Raw genomic sequence first — 23,734 nt, 5'->3', positions numbered from 1 at the left:
GCGTCCAATATGTCGCGAGTGTAGTTTGGAATGATATAGGTCGAACAAACGACTTACCCATCCCGGACGATCTTGCGGGTTTCGGGGAAGCTGAAGATGAATGTCTTTCATCGCTGATGCCAGCAAACCACGTTAAATTTTACCGAGCAAACTTCGGGTCATAAGTCTTGTGGCTTACCCCAGCATGGCAAATGCTTGATTGTCACCCACAATACATCGCGAAAGTGTAATTGCGCAGTCGCAGACAGCTCATCCACGAGCCCAGTGGATCAACGTGAAAACTAAATTCGGAGGTTGCGTTTCAACGCGTGTTTATGCAGTTTAAGCGAAGAAAATACTAAACGTGCGATAACGGAGTAAAAGACAAACAACACGAGGACAAGTTGGCTCAAAATAAGCTAACATGGCATCGGTTTCTTACCATATCTCCAACCTTTTGGAGAAGGTAAGTTGCTTCCGCACGATGTTATGTGCGCAGCCATCTTGTTTTGATATGTGGTATTGAACATTTTCTGATGATTATATTTGTCCACGTTATAATATATTAGCCGACAAGGTTGTCAATTATCATTGATATATTTTGCAAGGACAAATAAATTGGTTTAATTCGTGTAAGTTCATGACCATGTACATTATTTATAACAACAGACTTTATTAGTAAGACGAGAAGAATTTTTGCAATTTTAATGATGGCTCTAGTCTACAACGTACAAGTTTGCAATGTCATACTACATGTGTTCCTTTAAAACTTGTTTACAGTAGACATGCAAACGGTCTGTATGCCATGAAACGTGCAAATTTTATTGGCTTTTTTATTTATTTCAATGCCACTATTGAATTAAAACAATAGGACAGTGTGTGAGTTCTGTAGTGTTTGACAGTTATATTGCATTCAAAGAAAACAAAGTCAAAACAAAACATTTGTTGAATGTGAATGGGTATACACAATGATACACCCGTCACCAGTAACATTGGATTTTATAAAGTTTACAGTGTTTCGAAAACCTTATTCCAGCATCAAGGAATTTGAAAGTTTGACAAACTTTATAGAGACAGAAACATGGTTTTTCAGTGTAACACATGTAATAGAAGTTCATTCAACAATTATAACTTTAATATGCATTGTTTGACCAATTTCTATATGCTGGAAAAACATTTTCAGGATGCATACTTGTTTTATTGTCCTCACTTGGAGAATTTAGCTCCACCGTCTTGTAGGTTGTCTTGAGCAAATATACTTTGTCCCCTGGTTTATTTATGAGTTATGTGGTGTTTATCATTCCACAGTTTTTTTAGACTATGGTAAACAAAAGTTGTATCTCAAATTTATGGGGCTGGTATCCCTAGCATAGAAATTCATGCTGGAGTTGAGTGTGAATTTTTTTTTACAATGATTGGTTTTCTTGTCACTGTCATGTGTTGTTGTAGCAAGCAAAGTAGTCAATGATTATGATAGAAATTAACATAGTAATTTTTTGGAATTGTTTATCACTGTCTGTAGCATCATTGTCAACTTATTGAACTTGAAATTATGGTGCCATGACAACATGGGGGTATTAAAATGATATATTATGTTTACTTAGATTTGGAATCAAGATGACTTATTGGATGCCTTTAGTATGATTTATGTTATGCCCTGTACATTCCAGCCATAGTTTCAGTAGGAAACCTTGCTATTAAAGTTATCAGTTTTACACAGTGACACTCTTGCCATCACTCTATGACACCATGATATCTACTCCACTGAGATGGTGTCACTGTCATTGAAGTTGATGCCCCCTCCCTCCCCCACCCCCACCCCCACCCCCACCCCCACCAACTACAAAGTGCAGCTTGACATTGTTGGTGTTAAATGATAATAGATAGGTCATATCTACCAGCATTTCAATGTATTTTGTCAAACTTTTGTAGATTTATGTGTCCTGTATTATTATTATTATTATTATTATTATTATTATTATTATTATTATTATTATTATTATTATTATTATTATTATTATTATTATTATTATTATTATTATTATATTATTATTATTATTATTATTATTATTGTTTTGATTGGTAACCATGGTGAAATAACTGGAGAACTAAGCTCAGATAGATTTTATTCTTACTACCTGAAGTTCAACACTTACTAAGATTGTAATAATAATATTTATTACAATACCATAGGCCACTGGCCTTAAAGTTAAAGTATTACATAACTGAGAAAAAAATTTACAATTCGAGGACTAAGATTGTATTACTGTAATAAATACTTTTTAAAGTCATTATGCCAGACAGACCAAAGTACTGGCTAACCATTGATGTATACAATCGAGATACCAAAAATGATTCTGAAAATAATTTAGTTAATACCTTCAGAAGTTTCCCACTAAGCATGCAGGAACTATAATCTTCATGAATACAAGCAACTTTTGACACTTTTTTGATTGTTTTTGAAGAAAGAAACTTTTAGAACATTGTACCAGAATGGGTATAAAGTTATGAAAAAGTATAAAAATGTTGTGTTTTATAATAGTTTCCCCTTTGCTTTCTCTTTTGTGCAGCCTAGTATTCATTCAGCTGTAACATCATGACAGTAACTAAATTATTTATCTAATTTTCTGTAGATGACATCCAGTGATAAAGATTTCAGGTTCATGGCTACCAATGATTTGATGTCTGAACTCCAGAAGGACTCTATCAAGTTAGATGATGATAGCGAGAGAAAGGTAAAACTTTGCAGTTGTGATTATCCTCATGACTATTCAGTTGCTTGATTTCCGTAAACAAAGAAACAAACCCTCATGTAATTTCTGTGTTCTCCCTGAACAAGGTTAGAAGATACCATGCCCTTTTGTTATTTTCGAGCACTCATTTCATAATATTGAAAATCACCCATCAAACCGCTTCAATTTATGTAACAATGGTACCCTGTCTCTGATGTCTACAATGTACATGCTAACTACTGTGACAACAGTTATGTTAAGTGGTAAATGTAAATGACATTGTATTTTATGCTCCCCGGAAAGTTGAGGAAGACTAGGGGGCCATTATGCTGTTCTGATCCGGGCCATGGGTAATGGTTGTAAACATTTTGATCATGGCGTGAGAAAGTGCTATATAAGAACCCACCATTATTGTTATTGTATGCTCAGAGTTCTCAACTGTGGCCAATCCTAACATCTCTCGAAAACTAAAGAAATACAAGATGGTTATCATGACAATGGAAATGTTATTCATTATTCATTATCATTGCTGTCTTTGAGAAAATCAAAGTGTTTTTTGCAAAGTCTTGTCAACAAAATTGTTTGTTTTACTGCTTGACAGTTTAGCTGCAATCACATGATCATGTAAGCCTACCTGTAGACTCAAAGGACTATTGCTACTACACTATTCTGCTATCCTAACTATAGTCTACCTGTAGACTTGATGGACTATTGCTACTACACTATTCCGCTATCCTAACTGTTGCCTACCTGTAGAGTCTACAGGTAGACTATAGTTAAGGTAGCAGATACATGTAGTGTAGTAGCGATAGTCCCTCAAGTCTATAGGTAGGAGACTCTGAATTCCATTTTTGTGTTATCCATGACTTCTACATAGGTAGTAAAGATGTTGTTAAAACTGCTTGAAGATAAAAATGGAGAAGTTCAAAACTTAGCTGTCAAATGGTAAGTCCAAATGAGTGTGTTTTCATACTAAATTAGCCAGAAGCAGTTCTAATGGTTAAAATATTCAAAAAGATATAAGCTATATCATTCATCATTTGGTTAGAATAAAATGCATGGCCATATAAGTTTGATATTTTTGTCCTGTAAAGATGTATAGTTCAGCTGTTACATACCCTTACCCTGAATATTTGTTGTGCAGTCCCAAGACATACTGTTACTTGCCTTCCCAATACTCAGCAAACTTGCTGGCTGGCTGACTGTTTAGTTCTATCAACCTTATATTTAGGCAATACAGATTAATCAAGTGTACTATATTGTGTTATTTACAACTTTCCACATCTAGTCTTGGTCCTTTGGTAAGCAAGGTGAAAGAATACCAAGTAGAGACAATTGTGGATACACTATGTAGTAACATGTTATCAGACAAGGAACAGCTAAGAGATATTTCTAGCATTGGTAAGTTTATTACATCTTGTTACAAAAATAGTCACTTACCATGTTTGTAATCGACATGTTTGTATAATTAGTATTACAAAAGATTGAAATCATGTAGATAGGTTTGTGTGTTCGTAACTGGATTTTGTGCCACAGATAACATTCAATTCTCAGTACCTGCAATAACATTTTACCTCATGCTAGGGAGTCAAAATTGAATAATAGGAGTGACTTATTCTGCACCTGTAGTAGCATATGTAGCATTTGAGTGGAAGCAATGGTGTCGTCCAAGAAATTAAATGATTGTTACTTTCATGACTCCCCTACATCATAGTACATGGTACAGTTAACTTCAGGTAATGAGAATGCATGTAAAGGATATGCACTACTGTATACATCTTTATGCAATGAAACATATCCAGCATTTACATAATGTACTCTTAAAACGACTGAGACTTTGGATTGTATATTATCAAAAATATCTCAACCTACAGCATTTGGCTGTAATCAAAGCAGTAGGCTGATGGCTGTTATCAAAGTGGTAGGCTGGTGGCTGTTATCAAAGTGGTAGGCTGGTATTTGTATCAAGTGTAAAGATGGCAATAGAGTGTGTTGATTAAGCTTAACGTGTTGTATTCCTTTGACTAGGTTTGAAGACAGTCATTAATGAACTACCTCCAGCCTCATCTCCATTAGCTGCTAATATCTGTAAAAGAATTACAGGTAGATTAACTAGTGCCATTGCTAAGGTAAGTGATGAAATGATTGGTTTATTTCTCTTTAACTGTTGTTGTTTTATTAAATTGAACATTCCAGGTGTAGACTTACTTGCATAACACTGGAAAGTGAATGTTTCCATTCTGTGTAGACTTACCTACATAACACTGGAAAGTAAAGGTTTCCATTCTGTGTAGACTTACCTACATAACACTGGAAAGTAAATTTTTCTATTCTGTGTAGACTTACCTACATAACACTGGAAAGTAAATGTTTCCATTCTGTGTAAACTTACCTACATAACACTGGAAAGTAAATGTTTCCATTCTGTGTAAACTTACCTACATAACACTGGAAAGTAAATGTTTCCATTCTGTGTAAACTTACCTACATAACACTGGAAAGTAAATGTTTCCATTCTGTGTAGACTTACCTACATAACACTGGAAAGTAAAGGTTTCCATTCTGTGTAGACTTATCTACATAACACTGGAAAGTAAATGTTTCCATTCTGTGTAGACTTACCTAAATAACACTGGAAAGTAAATGTTTCCATTCTGTGTAGACTTACCTGCATAACACTGGAAAGTAAATATTTCCATTCTGTGTAGACTTACCTGCATAACACTGGAAAGTAAATGTTTCCATTCTGTGTAGACTTACCTAGATAACACTGGAAAGTAAAGGTTTCCATTCTGTGTAGACTTACCTGCATAACACTGGAAAGTAAATGTTTCCATTCTGTGTAGACTTACCTGCATAACACTGGAAAGTAAATGTTTCCATTCTGTGTAGACTTACCTGCATAACACTGGAAAGTAAAGGTTTCCATTCTGTGTAGACTTACCTAAATAACACTGGAAAGTAAAGGTTTCCATTCTGTGTAGACTTACCTACATAACACTGGAAAGTAAATGTTTCCATTCTGTGTAGACTTGCCTAAATAACACTGGAAAGTAAAGGTTTCCATTCTGTGTAGACTTACCTACATAACACTGGAAAGTAAATGTTTCCATTCTGTGTAGACTTACCTAAATAACACTGGAAAGTAAAGGTTTCCATTCTGTGTAGACTTACCTACATAACACTGGAAAGTAAATGTTTCCATTCTGTGTAGACTTGCCTAAATAACAGTAAAATGATAGACTGGCATGACACATCGTATCTTCCAGACTAAGGAACTGACTGTCAATACATTTTTGTATCATGTATAGAATTTGATAAGTTTCTTTTTGTACTTTTATCTTTGATAGCAAGAGGATGTTGCTGTACAGTTGGAAGCACTTGATATCCTTGGTGATTTACTGAGTAGATTTGGGGGTAAGTAAGTGAACGCAATCAAGCATACACCATAATGTCAACACCACAGCATGTTGTAGTGGTGTGAGTAATTTACAATAGAAGAGCCATGAAACATTTGTAAATGTATCCATGGGAGATTTTAGCAAGAATGGCTGACAGGATTATTCACAAGTGAAAGAAAGCAAGAAACTAATTACAACTGCATAGGCAAAAATATAATTCATGTCAGATATATATTTCCTTGATGGATGCAGCAACTAAGACTGAAGGCAAATGCATTCATATGTACTATATAAACCCCCAATAACACCTGTGTCATTGCAATGGACACTATATAAACTCAATAACACCTGTGTCATTGCAATGGGCACTATATAAACTCAATAACACCTGTGTCATTGCAATGGGCACTATATAAACTCAATAACACCTGTGTCATTGCAATGGGCACTATATAAACTCAATAACACCTGTGTCATTGCAATGGGCACTATATAAACTCAATAACACCTGTGTCATTGCAATGGACACTATATAAACTCAATAACACCTGTGTCATTGCAATGGACACTATATAAACTCAATAACACCTGTGTCATTGCAATGGGTAATGAAATTGGAAAGCTAGTAACCGTTACTTGTAAACTGTGTTCATAGAATGTTTTAGATAACAAACTGGTATTTACCAATTCAAGAAATACAGATAATTATTCATCACAGGATATTGTTTCAATCAACTTGTGATTGTGCTGACTTAGTGTGTGTGTGTGTGTGTCATCGTCTGACAGTTTGACACTTATAAAATGATTGCTGTATTATTTGATGTAGGTTTGTTGGTAAGTTTTCATCCATCCATCCAGGCCAGTTTACTGCCTCAACTAACCAGTCCTAGACTAGCTGTAAGGAAGAGGTCTATCATAGCCATTGGTAAGTGTTGATCAACTATAAAATATTTTAACAAGTGGGTGCCATTGTAGCTATTGCAAATACCGTGAGTACGGCAAATACCGTGAGTATGGCAAATACCGTGAGTATGGCAAATACCGTGAGTATGGCAAATACCGTGAGTACGGCAAATACCGTGAGTATGGCAAATACCGTGAGTATGGCAAATACCGTGAGTACGGCAAATACCGTGAGTACGGGAAATATCATGAGTATGGCAAATACCGTGAGTATGGCAAATACTGTGAGTATGGCAAATACCGTGAGTATGGCAAATACTGTGGGTACGGGAAATACTGTGAATATGGGAAATACCGTGAGTATGGCAAATACCGTGAGTACAGCAAATACCGTGAGTGCGGCATTCTTACACTCATATGATGTCAAATATAACCTACAAATATCCAATTCTGATTTAGGGTTTTGAATTGTTTCTCCCTCAGGTCACCTGGTTGTAAGTTGTAACAATGTTTTATTTGTTGAATTGATGGACAATCTGCTTGGAGAACTGGCAAAGAATGCTAGTGTATCTACTACTAGAACATACATACAGTGTATTGGTGCTATCAGGTAAGTCTATTTATTGCCATATCTGCCATTACAGTCAACATAGGAAAATTACAATAATACAGCTTGTCATTCCAAAGGATTTTAAACTCCTGGATGTGTGTGTATGTATATGTTCGTCCATACATACATACATACGTATGTATTTACGGAACATACATGTGTGCATGCATAGAGTGTTTCCAACAGACTCAACGAGTGTAGATTAGAACATTTTTTGGAGTAAATGGTGTACCAAATGGTATGGAAACCAATATTTGAAGACATTGAATGGTAACAGTGTATGTTTGTTTGTAGTTCTTAATGTTGTCAATGTGTTAGTGAACTCTTGCAGTTTATAACTTACTTTCACAAAATATAGTAACATTAACAATATAACTCATGTTTTTGGTTTTATAGTCGTCAAGCTGGTCATCGTATTGGTGAACACTTACAACGAATTATACCACTAATCATCAAATTCTGTAGAGAAGAGGAAGATGATGAACTCAGAGAATACTGTATACAGGTATATGACATTGATATGTCTTTTAGTGAGGTCAAGGTCAAATGTCTTTGATTTTGGGGAAATCCACCATCAAATATCTGATTTTGGGGTAATCCGCCATCAAATATCTGATATTGGGGTAATCCGCCATCAAATATCTGATATTGGGGAAATCTGCCATCAAATATCTGATATTGGGGAAATCCACCATCAAATATCTGATATTGGGGAAATCCACCATCAAATATCTGATATTGGGGAAATCCACCATCAAATATCTGATATTGGGGAAATCCACCATTAAATATCTGATATTGGAGAAGTCTGCCGTCAAATATCTGATATTGGGGAAATCCACCATTAAATATCTGATATTGGAGAAGTCTGCCGTCAAATATCTGATATTGGGAAAATCCGCCGTCAAATATCTGATATTGGGGAAATCCACCATCAAAAATCTGATATTGGGGAAATCCGCCATCAAATATCAGATATTGGGGAAATCTGCCATCAAATATCTGATATTGGGGAAATCCACCATCAAATATCTGATAATTGGGAAATCCGCCATCAAATATCTGATATTGGGGAAATCCACCATCAAATATCTGATGTTGGGGAAAAACACCATCAAATATTTGATATTGGGGAAATCCGCCATCAAATATCTGACATTGGGGGAAATCCACCATCAAATATCTGATATTGGGGAAATCCACCATCAAATATTTGATATTGGGGAAATCCACCATCAAATATCTGATATTGGGGAAATCTGCCATCAAATATCTGATATTGGGGAAATCCGCCATCAAATATCTGATGTTGGGGAAATCCACCATCAAATATCTGACATTGGGGGAAATCCACCATCAAATATCTGATATTGGGGAAATCCGCTGTATTTCCTTTACCCACTAACCTATGGTTAAACTTAAATACTATCATTTGGATGATGGTAACTCTTGCAGAAAAGATTAGAAACTCTACTTTCCAATAATACATGTATTACAACATTTTTTACTCTATGATCATTTCAGCACTATTTCTGGGTTTTTTTCAGGCTTTTGAATCATTTGTCAGACGATGTCCTAAAGAGGTTTCTCCTCATGTTATTACAGTAAGTGTTTTTATCAAAATGTCTACTGTTCTGAAGTTATTATTTAATGATCACTTTAATCATGGCTTGTCAGTATGTATGGTTTGATTTTCAGAGTAGCTTGATAGCATATGCCTTAATTAGTCAGCTACTGTACACACACATACTCTTTGTTATCCTCGTACCATAACTAACTAACTAGAATAACTAACTACAACAATCTCATTTATACTGTACTTTTAGTAAGTTTGTGCAAAATCTAGAATTAGTGGAATATTTAGTAATGACAATTTCTACTCAGACTCAACAAATTTTATGGAAGATAATCCCAAATATGCACTAACATTTCATCATCATTAGGGGTGTACTACAATGGGCTATTGTCATATATCTCAGTAGTACACCCCTAATGATGCTGATGAGATGTTAGCATCAATAGGGGTGTACTACAATGGGCTATAGTCATATATCTCAGTAGTACACCCCTGATGATGCTGATGAGATGTTAGCATCATCAGGGGTGTACTACAATGGGCTATTGTCATATATCTCAGTAGTACACCCTTGATGATGCTGATGAGATGTTAGCATCATTAGGGGTGTACTACTCAGATACATGACAATAGCCCATTGTAGTACACCCCTGATGATGCTGATGAGATGTTGGCATCATTAGGGGTGTACTACAATGGGCTATTGTCATATATCTCAGTAGTACACCCCTGATGATGCTGATGAGATGTTGGCATCATTAGGGGTGTACTACAATGGGCTATTGTCATATATCTCAGTAGTACACCCCTAATGATGCTGACGAGATGTTAGCATCATTAGGGGTGTACTACAATAGGCTATTGTCATATATCTCAGTAGTACACCCCTGATGATGCTGATGAGATGTTAGCATCATTAGGGGTGTACTACAATGGGCTATTGTCATATATCTCAGTAGTACACCCCTGATGATGCTGATGAGATGTTAGCATCATTAGGGATGTACTACAATGATCTATTGTCATATATCTCAGTAGTACACCCCTGATGATGCTGATGAGATGTTAGCATCATTAGGGATGTACTACAATGATCTATTGTCATATATCTCAGTAGTACACCCCTGATGATGGTGACGAGATGTTAGCAAAAATTTGGGATTTGCTTTCAAGAAATGTTTTGACTCTTGAGTAGAAATTTTCAGACTCAATGAACATTCATTCTCACATGGAGTACTATTAAAGGTGAATACCATAAAACTGTTTAACACACACACCTGTACACACACCATTGTATGTTCTCCATCTATCAAAACAAATCAACTGACTTCACCATTTCTAGTGCTGCCCTCATGTATATACACATCACAACTGGTGTGATACTTATTACTAGTGTAAATCTATGGTGAGTAATTGAGAGATTGTGAATCTTTCAATCTAATGTTATCACAACCTGAGTCACTGACATTAATGAAGACTTAGGCAAATCATAGTTCTCTGCCCTTTTCTTTGATTTCTTTCTAATCATGGTTCTGTGCCTTTTTCTTCGATTTCTTTCTAAGATTATTGAGTTATGCTTGGAGTACATCTGTTATGATCCTAATTACAATTATGAAAGTGATGAAGATGAAGATGCCATGGATGCAGAAGAAGAAGACGAGGAGGCGTAAGTGTTGCCATAGCAATGAGTAAAACTCAAGAAATTGTATCATAGGACATATCTGTAGCTGAAGTAAATGAATCTGTGAGAGATTTTAAAACTGTGAATCATGACTTTACTTAGATTGTATATTTAAAGCTGACAGTGGTCAAATAGTTCACATGCCTTGGATCACAGTCTATGTTTTCAACCTGCCAACAGTTTACTCACGCTCACTTTGATTTGATATGTAAACACTGACAGTCTATAAATGTAAATTAGAAGGATGTCAGTCTGTTTCACTGGACTGTGTACTCTATTTGCTCCAGCAGTAACGTAAATGTACAGTGAACACCTCTTGAAACAAGTTTGCAAAACTTCAAGGATTATCGGGTGTAAATAAATAAATAAATAAATAAATAAAGAATGGTATTACTGTGATCACTGTATTTGTAATCAATTGCCCAAATGGAAGTTTAATGTATGAAAACTGTAATCTATAATTGTAAAAATTGCATTTTTATTCATCAGTGCATGTAGTCTAAATGCTTCGCGGGATACTTTGTTTTAAGAAAACTGTAATTCATAAAAAATTGTTTTTCATATTTTTGTATTTTAGTGAAAGTGATGATGAATACAGTGATGATGATGATATGAGTTGGAAAGTGAGACGTGCCTCTGCTAAATGTCTAGATGCTATCTTTGCATGCCGTAATGAAATGTTACCTGATTTCTACAAAACTGTATCATCAGCATTGATCACTAGGTTCAAAGGTCAGTCAGTGAAAAGCAGTTGAAAATGATAATCCAAACTACAATATAACTGAGAATCATACTTTATGTTATATTTCTGTGATGTATAAGCAACATCTTCTATTCTAAATCTCTAAATCTTGTCAAAGCCTATCTAGTAACTGGTCAAGAGTATTTATACCAACAAAACACATCTACATACATCTATATTCTACTATTAGTGTAATAATAAGATAAGAACAAGTTATTATGTTTCGATGGCATCCTTGAATTTCTGTAATGTCGGAAGTTCTATGAAGGAATTTGGACTCCTTTAGTACCCTTTGGGGAAACTGAATCTATATGAGTCACTCTTTGTACTTGAGTGTACCCAGGGGTGGGGATGGGGTTGGGTGGGGAGGATTGTTTCTAAGTCTAAAGTGGACTGTTAACTTCCCATGTTTCTGAGGTTCAGTCTTTTCCTTACCTGTAGAACGTGAAGAGAATGTAAAGTCTGATATCTTTCATGCTTATATAACTCTACTAAAACAAACCAAACCTATACAAAGTGGTATTGTTGATCCTGATGCTATGGAGGAAGAAGATGCGTAAGTTACACTTAGTCAAATAGAGTACTATTGTATTTCATATCATTCATTCATTCATTCATTCATTCATTCATATCATTCATTCATTCATTCATTCATTCAGTTACACTTAGTATTCCTACAGTACTATTGCATTCATTCCTTCATTCCTCCATTCATTCATTCATTCATTCATTCATTCATTCATTCATTCATTCATTCATTCATTCTATAGTCTACCCCCTCTAGGCTTTCTAAGACTGGAAAAAAGCACATCAAGAAATTCAAGAATCAGTTGCTGCCATACATTGGCAGTTAGGATGGCAATTCTTGACAGGGTATGAATGAATGTCCCTCTTTGCGTGGAACATTACATGTCTTAGGGGTGTATGAGACTTCTGCATTTAGAGTAGAGCCCAGTATGTTGGTCATTTACATGTGTAACTATAAGTAATTTTAGCTCAGTTTAAAATGATACAAAGAGTCTTTAGATGTATACAAAATACAACATTTTACTGGGAAATAAAATGATGCCACTGCCAGTCAAGAGAGAAAAGAACTCTCAGAGATTACCACTTGTTGTGAATGTACAGTCAAGTTTTGCTAAAATATTAGTCTGCTAATATGTGATTGTACTTGATTTGATAGACCTGTTGTAATGTTACGTAGTCAAGTTCCTGGTATCATCAAGGCCCTACATAAACAGTTGAAAGAGAAGAGTATCAAGACAAGACAGGGATGTTTTGCTTTGCTGACAGAGTTAGTCAATGTAATACCAGGTGTTCTATCAGACCACATTGGTGTCCTTGTACCAGGTATACAGTTTTCACTAGGGTAAGTAAAACCAGGTGTACAGTTTTCACTAGGGTAAGTAAAACCAGGTGTACAGTTTTCACTAGGGTAAGTAAAACCAGGTGTACAGTTTTCACTAGGGTAAGTAAAACCAGGTGTACAGTTTTCACTAGGGTAAGTAAAACCAGGTGTACAGTTTTCACTAGGGTAAGTAAAACCAGGTGTACAGTTTTCACTAGGGTAAGTAAAACCAGGTGTACAGTTTTCACTAGGGTAAGTAAAACCAGGTGTACAGTTTTCACTAGGGTAAGTAAAACCAGGTGTACAGTTTTCACTAGGGTAAGTAAAACCAGGTGTACAGTTTTCACTAGGGTAAGTAAAACCAGGTGTACAGTTTTCACTAGGGTAAGTAAAACCAGGTGTACAGTTTTCACTAGGGTAAGTAAAACCAGGTGTACAGTTTTCACTAGGGTAAGTAAAACCAGGTGTACAGTTTTCACTAGGGTAAGTAAAACCAGGTGTACAGTTTTCACTAGGGTAAGTAAAACCAGGTGTATAGTTTTCACTAGGGTAAGTAAACACCAGGTGCACAGTTTTCACTAGGGTAAGTAAAACCAGGTGTACAGTTTTCACTAGGGTAAGTAAACACCAGGTGCACAGTTTTCACAAGGGTAAGTAAAACCAGGTGTACAGTTTTCAATAGGGTAAGTAAAACCAGGTGTATAGTTGTCATGAACGTATTACGTAAAAGAACTACGATAGTCAATGTTATACTAGGTGTACTGTTAGACCACATTGATGTACCTAGGTTTACCGTTACGTGTATAGTTTTTACTTGGACAAGTTACAGATCTGTTTTCCCCCCTATAGTTTTAGAATTGCCTGTATGTCTTGGGCAAGTTACAGATCTGTTTCCCCCCCCCCCCCCCCTATAGTTTTAGAATGCCTGTATGTCTTGGAGTCTGAATTAATTAACCAGTATCTAAATCTTTCAATTAAAAATATGAATTATTATTTCTTTTCATAGGGATAAAAACACCAGTTCTAATATGAAGATTGATACATTAGCCTTCTTGCATACAGTTATGTCCAATCATTCACCACAGGTGTTCCACCCTCACGTCAGCCAACTATTACCAGTAAGTATATAATTTGTCAGAACCCTATATGCTAGTATGACATACTCTTGGTATTGGCATGTGTGATGTGGTGTTCTCTGTAACCATTGACTTGCAATAGTCTAGCAGAAAACACCACAAGACAAGAGCACTGTAGTTCAAATACATCATGTACAACAATGCAACTAATCTCTTGTATGTTTGTAATGACAAACTACACCATATATTTAATGACATGAGAATCTCCATACTACATGAAAAAGTGCTTCATATAGAGAATTCAAATTTCGATTGACTGCTTTTGTTCAGTATTGAAAATGAAGTCAGTGCCTGGGTGAGATTGTGGTATGTTACTGTAAATATAATGATCTAGTTTCTACTGATGGTTTTAAAAAATAAATATTGTTATGGTTTTATGGACATCAATTTATCCCAAACTCCATAACTTCCAAAATGAACTCAGAAGATCTCCTATAGGTTGTTGTATGTATGAATTGACAATTTCTACCTCACCATTATCATAGTTACTATTGAATCACATGAGATATCACTGATCTACCCACAAGTCAGTGCATTAGTCAGTCTACAAGTCAGGCAAGTGATTAATTTTGAGATGTAATTTATTTTCCAGCCTGTTGTCAACTCTGTTGGTGACCCATTTTACAAGATTACATCGGAAGCTCTCCTGGTGACACAAACCATGGTGAAGGTGATCAGGCCACTGAGTAAGTACATATGTCAAATATTTCAAGGCTTTCTCAGTCAGTTCACAGTCTAGCTGGGAGTCACCTAGGCTTAGCAACACACACAATCTGTGGGCCCCTTAAATGAGCAACCATCCCAGACTGTTTGAGTTACTACTCAGAGAGGACCCTCCAAAGTTGCATGTGTCTTGTGAGTGAGAGATGACTGAATGATACACCATCAAGTCTGTAGAACACTCACCCTGGGTTTGAGTCACTACTCAGAGAGGACCCTCCAAAGTTGCATGTGTCTTGTGAGTGAGAGATGAGTGAGTGATACCCCATCAAGTCTGTAGAACACTCACCCTGGGTTTGAGTCACTACTCAGAGAGGACCCTCCAAAGTTGCATGTGTCTTGTGAGTGAGAGATGAGTGAGTGATACCCCATCAAGTCTGTAGAACACTCACCCTGGGTTTGAGTCACTACTCAGAGAGGACCCTCCAAAGTTGCATGTGTCTTGTTAGTGAGAGATGAGTGAGTGATACCCCATCAAGTCTGTAGAACACTCACCCTGGGTTTGAGTCACTACTCAGAGAGGACCCTCCAAAGTTGCATGTGTCTTGTTAGTGAGAGATGACTGAATGATACACCATCAAGTCTGTAGAACACTCACCCTGGGTTTGGGTTGATGACAGACAATGTCTTGTCTCTAGTTGGACTTTAACCACTACACCACAGGGAGTCAGTAACAAATATACAACCTTACATCAGTTATTATACCTTCAGTTGTACAGTCTTCCTATGTTTTCTATTGCAGACATTCGTTGTGATTTTGACTTTGCTCCCTATGTGTTGGATCTCTATGGATGTACATTTACTAGGCTGAAGGCTGCTGATATCGACCAGGAGGTTAAAGAAAGAGCCATTTCATGCATGTGAGTGATATTTGTGTTCTTAGACTAAACTATTTTCAAACCCTTGTTCCAACATCTGATGCAAAATACCATAGGAATTCTTGTACAAATCTCAAGCTCTGAATGGATCCACTTAAAAAATGAGAATATGTAATACGCCGAAACATACAAGTACACTCTGTTCAAAAGAGCTTGCATGCAGAGTGCAGACAATTATGTTATTGTTATTGTTTGGTGGTTCTCTTTGTTTCAATTTCAATTCTTGGTGTTATATTGTAAGGCAGATTCTGATTGGCTACTCGTAAGTATGAGATTTGTATGTGAATTCCTATGGTATTGTATCAGATGTAGGTATCAGGCACTCACAGAACAAACAACAATAAAAGTACGAGTTAAATAAAGAAATCATGCCAGATTGGCTCAGGACTATCTGGTTCCATAGCTCTGCTGAACAACTGCTTTTCAAACCCAAATTTTAACCCTAATCCAACACTGGCCTTTTCAATATTTAATGGCGGCGGTATATTATTAATATGTTTCAGGTAATACCCCCGGTAGTCTATAATGATTTAAATCACAAGCAGAACAATGGACATCTGAAATCTGACCCCCTAACTAACTATTTAAATACAGGATCTATCCATGTCTCCCTAGCTTGGTTATGAATTCATATCTGTAGAATTGTTGATGCACTTGCTGTAGTATACATGTTGTATCTAATACAACTTTTAGTTAATATGTAATAGGGGGTCTAAAGTAATCCTTGGCTGTAACCAAAATCCTCCAGTGTCAAAACAAATGTCAATACAGTATAATGTCTGTCATTCAAATTGCAGTTTTCTCATAACCGTATTTCCATTACAGGGGTCAGATTATTTGTAACCTTGGAGATCAACTGAAGAATGAATTAAGGACTTGTCTGCCAATATTTTTGGATCGATTGAGGAATGAAATTACTCGATTGACAACAGTCAAGGCACTGACTCTAATAGCTGGATCACCATTGAAAATAGATCTCAGGCCAATTCTGGTAAGACAGCTTTCGTAAACAATACAGCCTTGTTAGTTAGACAAACTGAAAGATTTAAGAGAAGGTGAAGGATGTATGTAATACTGGATGATAACCAAAGTGGTGATAGGAATGGATCTGTCCATGTGTGTACATTGTGTGTGTGTGTGTGTGTGTGTGTGTGTGTGTGTGTGTGTGTGTGTGTGTGTGTGTGTGTGTGTGTGTGTGTGTGTGTGTGTGTGTGCGTGCGTGCGTGTGTGTGTGTATTTACATGTATTTGAGTGTATATATGGATGTATGTGTTAGACTGTGTTTGCAGTTGCGAATGTGCAAGAATTAGCATATAATAGTATCAAATGAATGAACAAAAAACTGAAAGAACATCGGGTCAAATAAGAGATAGTCAAATCAACAAGTAACTACCAAATGTATGAATGAACAACACAGGCTGTTTGTAAGGAGTAGCTATTACTATTACACTTGACAGCACTATGACATTATCTTGACAGCACTATGACATTATATCTTATAGGGAGAAGGTGTACCTATTCTGGCCTCCTTCCTTCGTAAAAACCACCGTGCTCTGAAACTAAGCACTCTGCAATGTCTTGATGTCCTTATGAAGAATTATGGTAAGTATGACAAAAGTATTTTAATAAACTGAGCTATTTACAGTTGTAGAGGAAAATAGAGTACTCTTGGTGTATTAGATCGAATATGGTGGTATGTAATGTCTACCAAAGTAATTAGGTATTCCTTGGATATTTGGCTGGGGTTTCCCAGCGAAAAACAGGGTACAGAAATCTATGCAACTTTTAACACATTTCATACTCTGTTACAGTAGTGTTCTCAAAGACTGATTTTCAATCTTGAATTTTTCAGGTTCATCATTGACCACAACTATGATAGATGGTATTTTAGCAGAATGTCCACCTTTGATAAATGAAAGTGATCTACATGTATCACAGGTAAGCAGATAAAATGTAGGCCTGTACATGTATCACAGGTAAGCAGATAAACTGTAGACCTGTACATGTATCACAGGTAAGCAGATAAACTGTAGACCTGTACATGTATCACAGGTAAGCAGATAAACTGTAGACCTGTACATGTATCACAGGTAAGCAGATAAACTGTACACCTGTACATGTATCACAGGTAAGCAGATAAACTGTACACCTGTACATGTATCACAGGTAAGCAGATAAACTGAAGACCTGTACATGTATCACAGGTAAGCAGATAAACTGAAGACCTGTACGTGTATCACAGGTAAGCAGATAAACTGTAGACCTGTACATGTATCACAGGTAAGCAGATAAACTGTAGACCTGTACATGTATCACAGGTAAGCAGATAAACTGTAGACCTGTACATGTATCACAGGTAAGCAGATAAACTGAAGACCTGTACATGTATCACAGGTAAGCAGATAAACTGTAGGCCTGTATATATATCACAGGTAAGCAGATAAACTGTAGACCTGTACATGTATCACAGGTAAGCAGATAAAATGTAGGCCTGTACATGTATCACAGGTAAGCAGATAAACTGTAGGCCTGTATATATATCACAGGTAAGCAGATAAACTGTAGACCTGTACATGTATCACAGGTAAGCAGATAAACTGTAGACCTGTACATGTATCACAGGTAAGCAGATAAACTGAAGACCTGTACATGTATCACAGGTAAGCAGATAAACTGTAGACCTGTACATGTATCACAGGTAAGCAGATAAACTGTAGACCTGTACATGTATCACAGGTAAGCAGATAAACTGTAGGCCTGTACATGTATCACAGGTAAGCAGATAAACTGTAGACCTGTACATGTATCACAGGTAAGCAGATAAACTGTAGACCTGTACATGTATCAAAGCTATGTGTCATGTTTAGTTTCAAATAAACTTGTCCATCATTATTGATGTACCCTACAACTGATGTTTCACAATGATTCCTCATGTTGATTTAGTTTATACAGCCCTTTAGTATAGTCAAAGCTGTGACATTTTTCTAGAGGTATTGAAAAAAATTGAATTTCTGGTTAATTACAGTGTCATAGATATTTTCCCATTGCGTCAAAACAAAACAAAAAAATTCTAATTATCAGTACAGACAGTAGAACTTGACATAGGGATGAACTTAATAGTTTAAATAAACAAAAATACAACAATTAACATGGATTATTAAAACTGATTTCTACAGTCTTGCATACGTGTAATATTGTATTGATGTTTTTGTTACAGCTGACAATGAATCTACTGACATCTATCTCCAAGGTACATAGTAACAGTATGGCTAACATTGATAGGACAATTTTACCAGAAGTTTTCACCCTTGTTAGATCACCATTGCTACAAGGTTAGTATATGTTGGACATTGAAGTTTTCACCCTTGTTAGATCACCATTGCTACAAGGTTAGTATATGTTGGACATTGAAGTTTTCACCCTTGTTAGATCACCATTGCTACTAGGTTAGTATATGTTGGACTTTGAAGTTTTCACCCTTGTTAGATCACCATTGCTACAAGGTTAGTATATGTTGGACATTGAAGACTAAAGCGACTGTGGGGGGTTCTTTATCATGTCATGTAGAACTGATGTATGTCCAAATGGCCATGAGGTGTTGTAAATTCGAATACATATGTATGTTGGATTTCAAAGTTTTAAATGACTGTGGGGTTCATTATGAAGTTTATCACATGTTCTAGAATTGACGTATGTGTATGAGGTGTTTGGAATTTATTTTAATAATAGCCATGAGGAATCGTATACTCAAATGGCATAAGGGGACACTGGACCCTCAAATTACAGAGAAGGAAAGATTTTCAAATTGCTGTTGGATTGGGATTGGTTCATCCTCAGATGGAGTGGGGAGGGAAATGGGGCTATACTTGTAATAGCAGTGTGGAGGAAGATTGAATCTATGTTCTCAAATAACAGAGAAGAACTGAAAATCATCAGATGAGAGTTGACACATCTAGTTTAGAGGGAGGGGTTCTGTATTTTCAAAGGGAAGTGAAGACATGTACCCCAGATTTGAGACTAATACCCCTCAAAGGACAGGAAGGGGTGGTATATTGACACACAGGACAGATTTGTGTAATGTTGTTATTGTAATACTCCCTACATCTATTTCCATACTTGCTATTTACAGGTAGTGCATTACATGCCATGTTGGAATTCTTCCAGGCCCTAGTAGCTACTGGATCACCTAAAATGGGTTTCAGAGAATTATTACAGGTATGTCTCGCACACAATCTGATTAAAATCAGATGTAGTGTACACGTCATGATTTTTTTGGAGCTGTTACGTTTACTGTCGTTTGTTCTTTGGTCAGCTTTGACACAATGCCATAGGTTTTCCCGAAGCCAATCTCGTACTTACAAGTAGCCAACCAGAATCTGTCTTACAATATAACACTCAACATTCGAAATTGAAAGAAAGAGAACCACCAAACAATAACGATAACAGTATGGTACCCATATGTTTCGGCATATTATGCATTGAATGAATTCACTCAGCGCTCTCATGTGGCTTGGGAAAACCTATGGTATTGTGTCAGATGTATATAACGAGTGCTCACAAAAGAACAAATGACAGTAAATGTAACAGCCAAAAAGAATCCATGACATGTACACTACATCATATTGGTCTCACACATAACAGATGATTTATTCCTCAGACAGCTATCATGGACACTGGTTTCTTTGCAGTAGTGTTTTACATATATTGCATGGACCTCTAGCCTGGTTTGTTTCAAAGTAAAACTAAAACTAATCTGTTTAGCAAAGCATATGGTATAGTCTAACCAGTCAGTACCACTGAACAGAACAGTGCACTGCAGTTGTTCTGTAGTTCTGTTCTGTTGAATATATGTTTTGATCTTTTATGTGTACATACATAAAAACACTATTGAAAACTGCATGGGCTCAACAAAACTCAACTCAAATAAAGGTTTTCTAAAAGTTCTGACTAGCTTCCACCCTTTTAACAGCATATCATCAAGTAAGTAAAAGATGTCTATGTTAACACACTACATACACATAGGAAAACATGTACATTTTCCAGCTAACGCTGTGTGATGAAAAGTTGAATTATCTGAAGTTATGTTTTAGTGAAGAGATTATTGATAATTTAATGTTTTGTCTTCTTCTAGATGTTGATAAGTCCAGTGTACAAACCAAGTCAAGCAACTCAACCAATGAATTCACCCTTTGCTGTACACAAACAGGTAGGTGGTTTTCACAGTTCACAGAAAGAGGTATTTATATTGAATGTGTATAAAAGTAGATGTGTGCAGTATAATTAAATCATTTAGTATCAATCATAGTAACTGATGTATTTTTTTTCGATGTTTGGTTCTTCATTTATATGTGTGTTTGTTTTGATTGCAGGCATTCCACTCAATTGCCAAGTGTGTGGCAGCATTGACAATAACCTGTTCAGGAGAAGGATCAGGAGTTGTAGTACAGTTTGTTAGCGATGTCAAGGTACGTACCAAGTTTTCAGTGTTCTCAATTTATCTCTGAATAAAGGAAAAAAAGGCATTACACTCTCTTGTACTTACTGAGCCCCCTCTGGTGTTCTAGTACAGTTTGTTAGCAATGTCAAGGTATGTATCAATCAAGCCTAGTTTTCAGTGTTCTCCCAGAGCAATGTAAACACCTATGTTGTGATGTCAAAAGAGCCACCACACTCAAGACGCTCCCTTCAGGATCTCCAAGCAGCAACTACAGAAGGCTGAGTCAGGACTTGATATTCTGTGGAGATAATACTTCAGATTATACTGTGCATTAACATATCAATGAACAGATGAGTGTTTACTAATACAGCCTTGTACAGTTTGTATTGGTGTCCCATGGAAGGAAGGCAGGTCCCAGGCCATCAATTTTGAGGACCATTGTTGTAAAATTTGTATGTCAACAGATGTTGAGGACGAATTTCATTTCATTTCATTTCAGTTTGCCCCCTGTACCACAATCGAAGGGAAAAATACTTACTGAAGTTGTCATATAGACAACCTACTATAGAAAAAATTTATGTGCTCATGTCAAGTAACAAGAATTTTGTAATAATCAACTTGGAAATTTTTGTGTACAAATCTTTCAAATTAAGAAAGGAATGTATTTAATTATTTAGTTTTTTCATTCATGTATGTAAAATTATTTTACTTTTCTCTCTGTATGTTCTAACCATTATATATACTTGCTGCTTGTTTTTGTAAATGTGCAATTTGGGCCAGTGGCCTTTAAGAGCAATATAGATATATATTGGTGTCCCATCATTCCACAGTGATTAGTCTTGCTACGGACTGGCAGAGATTGTCAGAATACATTATTTCTCATTATGTGTACTATTCATTACAGAATCCCAAGTCTACAGACTCCATACGTCTATTTGCATTATTAGCACTTGGAGAGATTGGCAAGCATGTGTAAGTATCCAATAACATACACGGATCTAGATATGAATTTACCGTGTTTACAATACGAAACTCTGTGAATGTCAGTTTAGGGTTTGATAGACAGAACTATGAAGATGTCCACATTTGTATTAGTAGTATCCACATTGTCACTGACTTTTTCTTGTTTACATTTCACTCCCCTTTGTTGACATGCCAAAGATGGAGTACTCATGAACATTTCTTTTCACCCGAACTTCCTATATCTGTCACCAGTGAGTTTACACCTTAGGAAAAACTGATAATCAGATGTATTTATGATAAATGCTCATAATATTTGTGTACATAGATGCATACAATCAGATATAGATGCATACAATCAGATATAGATGCATACAATCAGATATAAACTTAACATTTGTAGCTGCCAAGGGATAAAGCCTGATGGTGTTGATAACTTTAAGTCCTGTCCATCCATACAAGAGTACGTCCATTTCCACTGTATATCTAACATGTAAAGCAGTTTTTATGAAACTTAGTAACACTGTCAGACACTAAAGTCTGCATGTGTATGTCGTTTTGTTTCCCAATCAGTAGTTGGGAGGTTATGTATTCGATGAAGACTTGTATTATAAAGAAACATATGACACTGATAAGTGACTGATTATTTCATTTCATTTTTGTCTGACAGAGACCTGAGTAGCCAAGCTGATTTACAATCTGTTATAATCCATGCTTTCTCTTCACCCAATGAAGAAGTGAAGTCTGCAGCATCCTATGCACTAGGTAGGTACATTTGTCAGTTCTAGATGACGATAATACCTGAGAGTATTTTAGAGGGTCAAAATATACAAGAGTATCAACTAATTCTCACATGTACCTATTAAAATGCATGTGTAGTGTATAGAGCAGAAGTCTAGCAACTCTCGGCACCTATATTGTGTGCACGTCATGTTAGAAGGGTCAATGTAGAACGAGTTATTGTTACATGTGCCTTATTCCTGTTTTGCCCAACTTAAAGTTAGTTGTGTACAAACAAAATACCCCATATAAAATTAATGTGTAAACTAACTAACTAATCCACATGGTCCCAGCTGGGACATAAGGCAACCACCAACTTATGCCACTTTAACCAGTCTTTGGCACCGAATTGAGCTTTGCCCCTATGTAAGGCCCATCTCCTCTAACTCAGTCGTCACTGTCCACTGCCAGGTAGTCTTTGCCCCTATGTAAAGCCCATCTCCTCTAACTCAGTCGTCACTGTCCACTGCCAGGTAGTCTTTGCCCCTATGTAAAGCCCATCTCCTCTAACTCAGCCATCCCTGTCTGCTGCCAGGTAGTCTTTGCCCCTATGTAAGGCCCATCTCCTCTAACTCAGTCATCTCTGTCTGCTGCCAGGTAGTCTTTGCCCCTATGTAAGGCCCATCTCCTCTAACTCCGTCATCACTGTCCACTGCCAGGTAGTCTTTGCCCCTATGTAAGGCCCATCTCTTCTAACTCAGTCATTACTGTCTGCTGCCAGGTAGTCTTTGCCCTATGTAAGGCCCATCTCTTCTAACTCAGTCATTACTGTCTACTGCCAGGTAGTCTTTGCCCTATGTAAGGCCCATCTCTTCTAACTCAGTCATCGCTGTCTACTGCCAGGTAGTCTT

The 23,734-nt window shown here is 36.5% G+C and overlaps 1 protein-coding gene across 2 annotated transcripts in view; it reads left to right on the top strand.

The window, feature by feature from the left end:
* The first annotated feature begins 265 nt into the window (after positions 1–265).
* Positions 266–23,734, top strand: part of LOC144444162 (cullin-associated NEDD8-dissociated protein 1-like) — a 34,130-nt gene continuing 10,661 nt past the window's right edge. Inside the window, exons 1-26 of one of the 2 annotated variants that reach the window (XM_078133573.1) lie at positions 266–445; positions 2,613–2,714; positions 3,589–3,656; positions 4,000–4,112; positions 4,740–4,840; positions 6,062–6,128; positions 6,939–7,037; positions 7,499–7,625; positions 8,022–8,130; positions 9,173–9,229; positions 10,764–10,867; positions 11,460–11,614; positions 12,066–12,180; positions 12,808–12,993; positions 13,979–14,090; positions 14,701–14,794; positions 15,571–15,688; positions 16,532–16,697; positions 17,209–17,308; positions 17,559–17,644; positions 18,924–19,038; positions 19,836–19,921; positions 20,838–20,912; positions 21,076–21,171; positions 22,048–22,115; positions 22,774–22,868. In XM_078133573.1, coding sequence (XP_077989699.1) covers positions 404–445; positions 2,613–2,714; positions 3,589–3,656; positions 4,000–4,112; positions 4,740–4,840; positions 6,062–6,128; positions 6,939–7,037; positions 7,499–7,625; positions 8,022–8,130; positions 9,173–9,229; positions 10,764–10,867; positions 11,460–11,614; positions 12,066–12,180; positions 12,808–12,993; positions 13,979–14,090; positions 14,701–14,794; positions 15,571–15,688; positions 16,532–16,697; positions 17,209–17,308; positions 17,559–17,644; positions 18,924–19,038; positions 19,836–19,921; positions 20,838–20,912; positions 21,076–21,171; positions 22,048–22,115; positions 22,774–22,868 — 2,656 coding nt within the window. In that variant the 5' untranslated portion in view covers positions 266–403. Of the gene's footprint in view, positions 499–2,612; positions 2,715–3,588; positions 3,657–3,999; positions 4,113–4,739; positions 4,841–6,061; positions 6,129–6,938; positions 7,038–7,498; positions 7,626–8,021; positions 8,131–9,172; positions 9,230–10,763; positions 10,868–11,459; positions 11,615–12,065; positions 12,181–12,807; positions 12,994–13,978; positions 14,091–14,700; positions 14,795–15,570; positions 15,689–16,531; positions 16,698–17,208; positions 17,309–17,558; positions 17,645–18,923; positions 19,039–19,835; positions 19,922–20,837; positions 20,913–21,075; positions 21,172–22,047; positions 22,116–22,773; positions 22,869–23,734 lie in introns of both variants that reach the window. The other variant, XM_078133574.1, reaches the window with a different exon arrangement.

Source organism: Glandiceps talaboti, chromosome 13 (assembly GCF_964340395.1).
Source record: "Glandiceps talaboti chromosome 13, keGlaTala1.1, whole genome shotgun sequence".
Classification (NCBI taxonomy): domain Eukaryota; kingdom Metazoa; phylum Hemichordata; class Enteropneusta; family Spengelidae; genus Glandiceps; species Glandiceps talaboti.
This window is presented reverse-complemented; position numbering and strand designations above follow the sequence as displayed.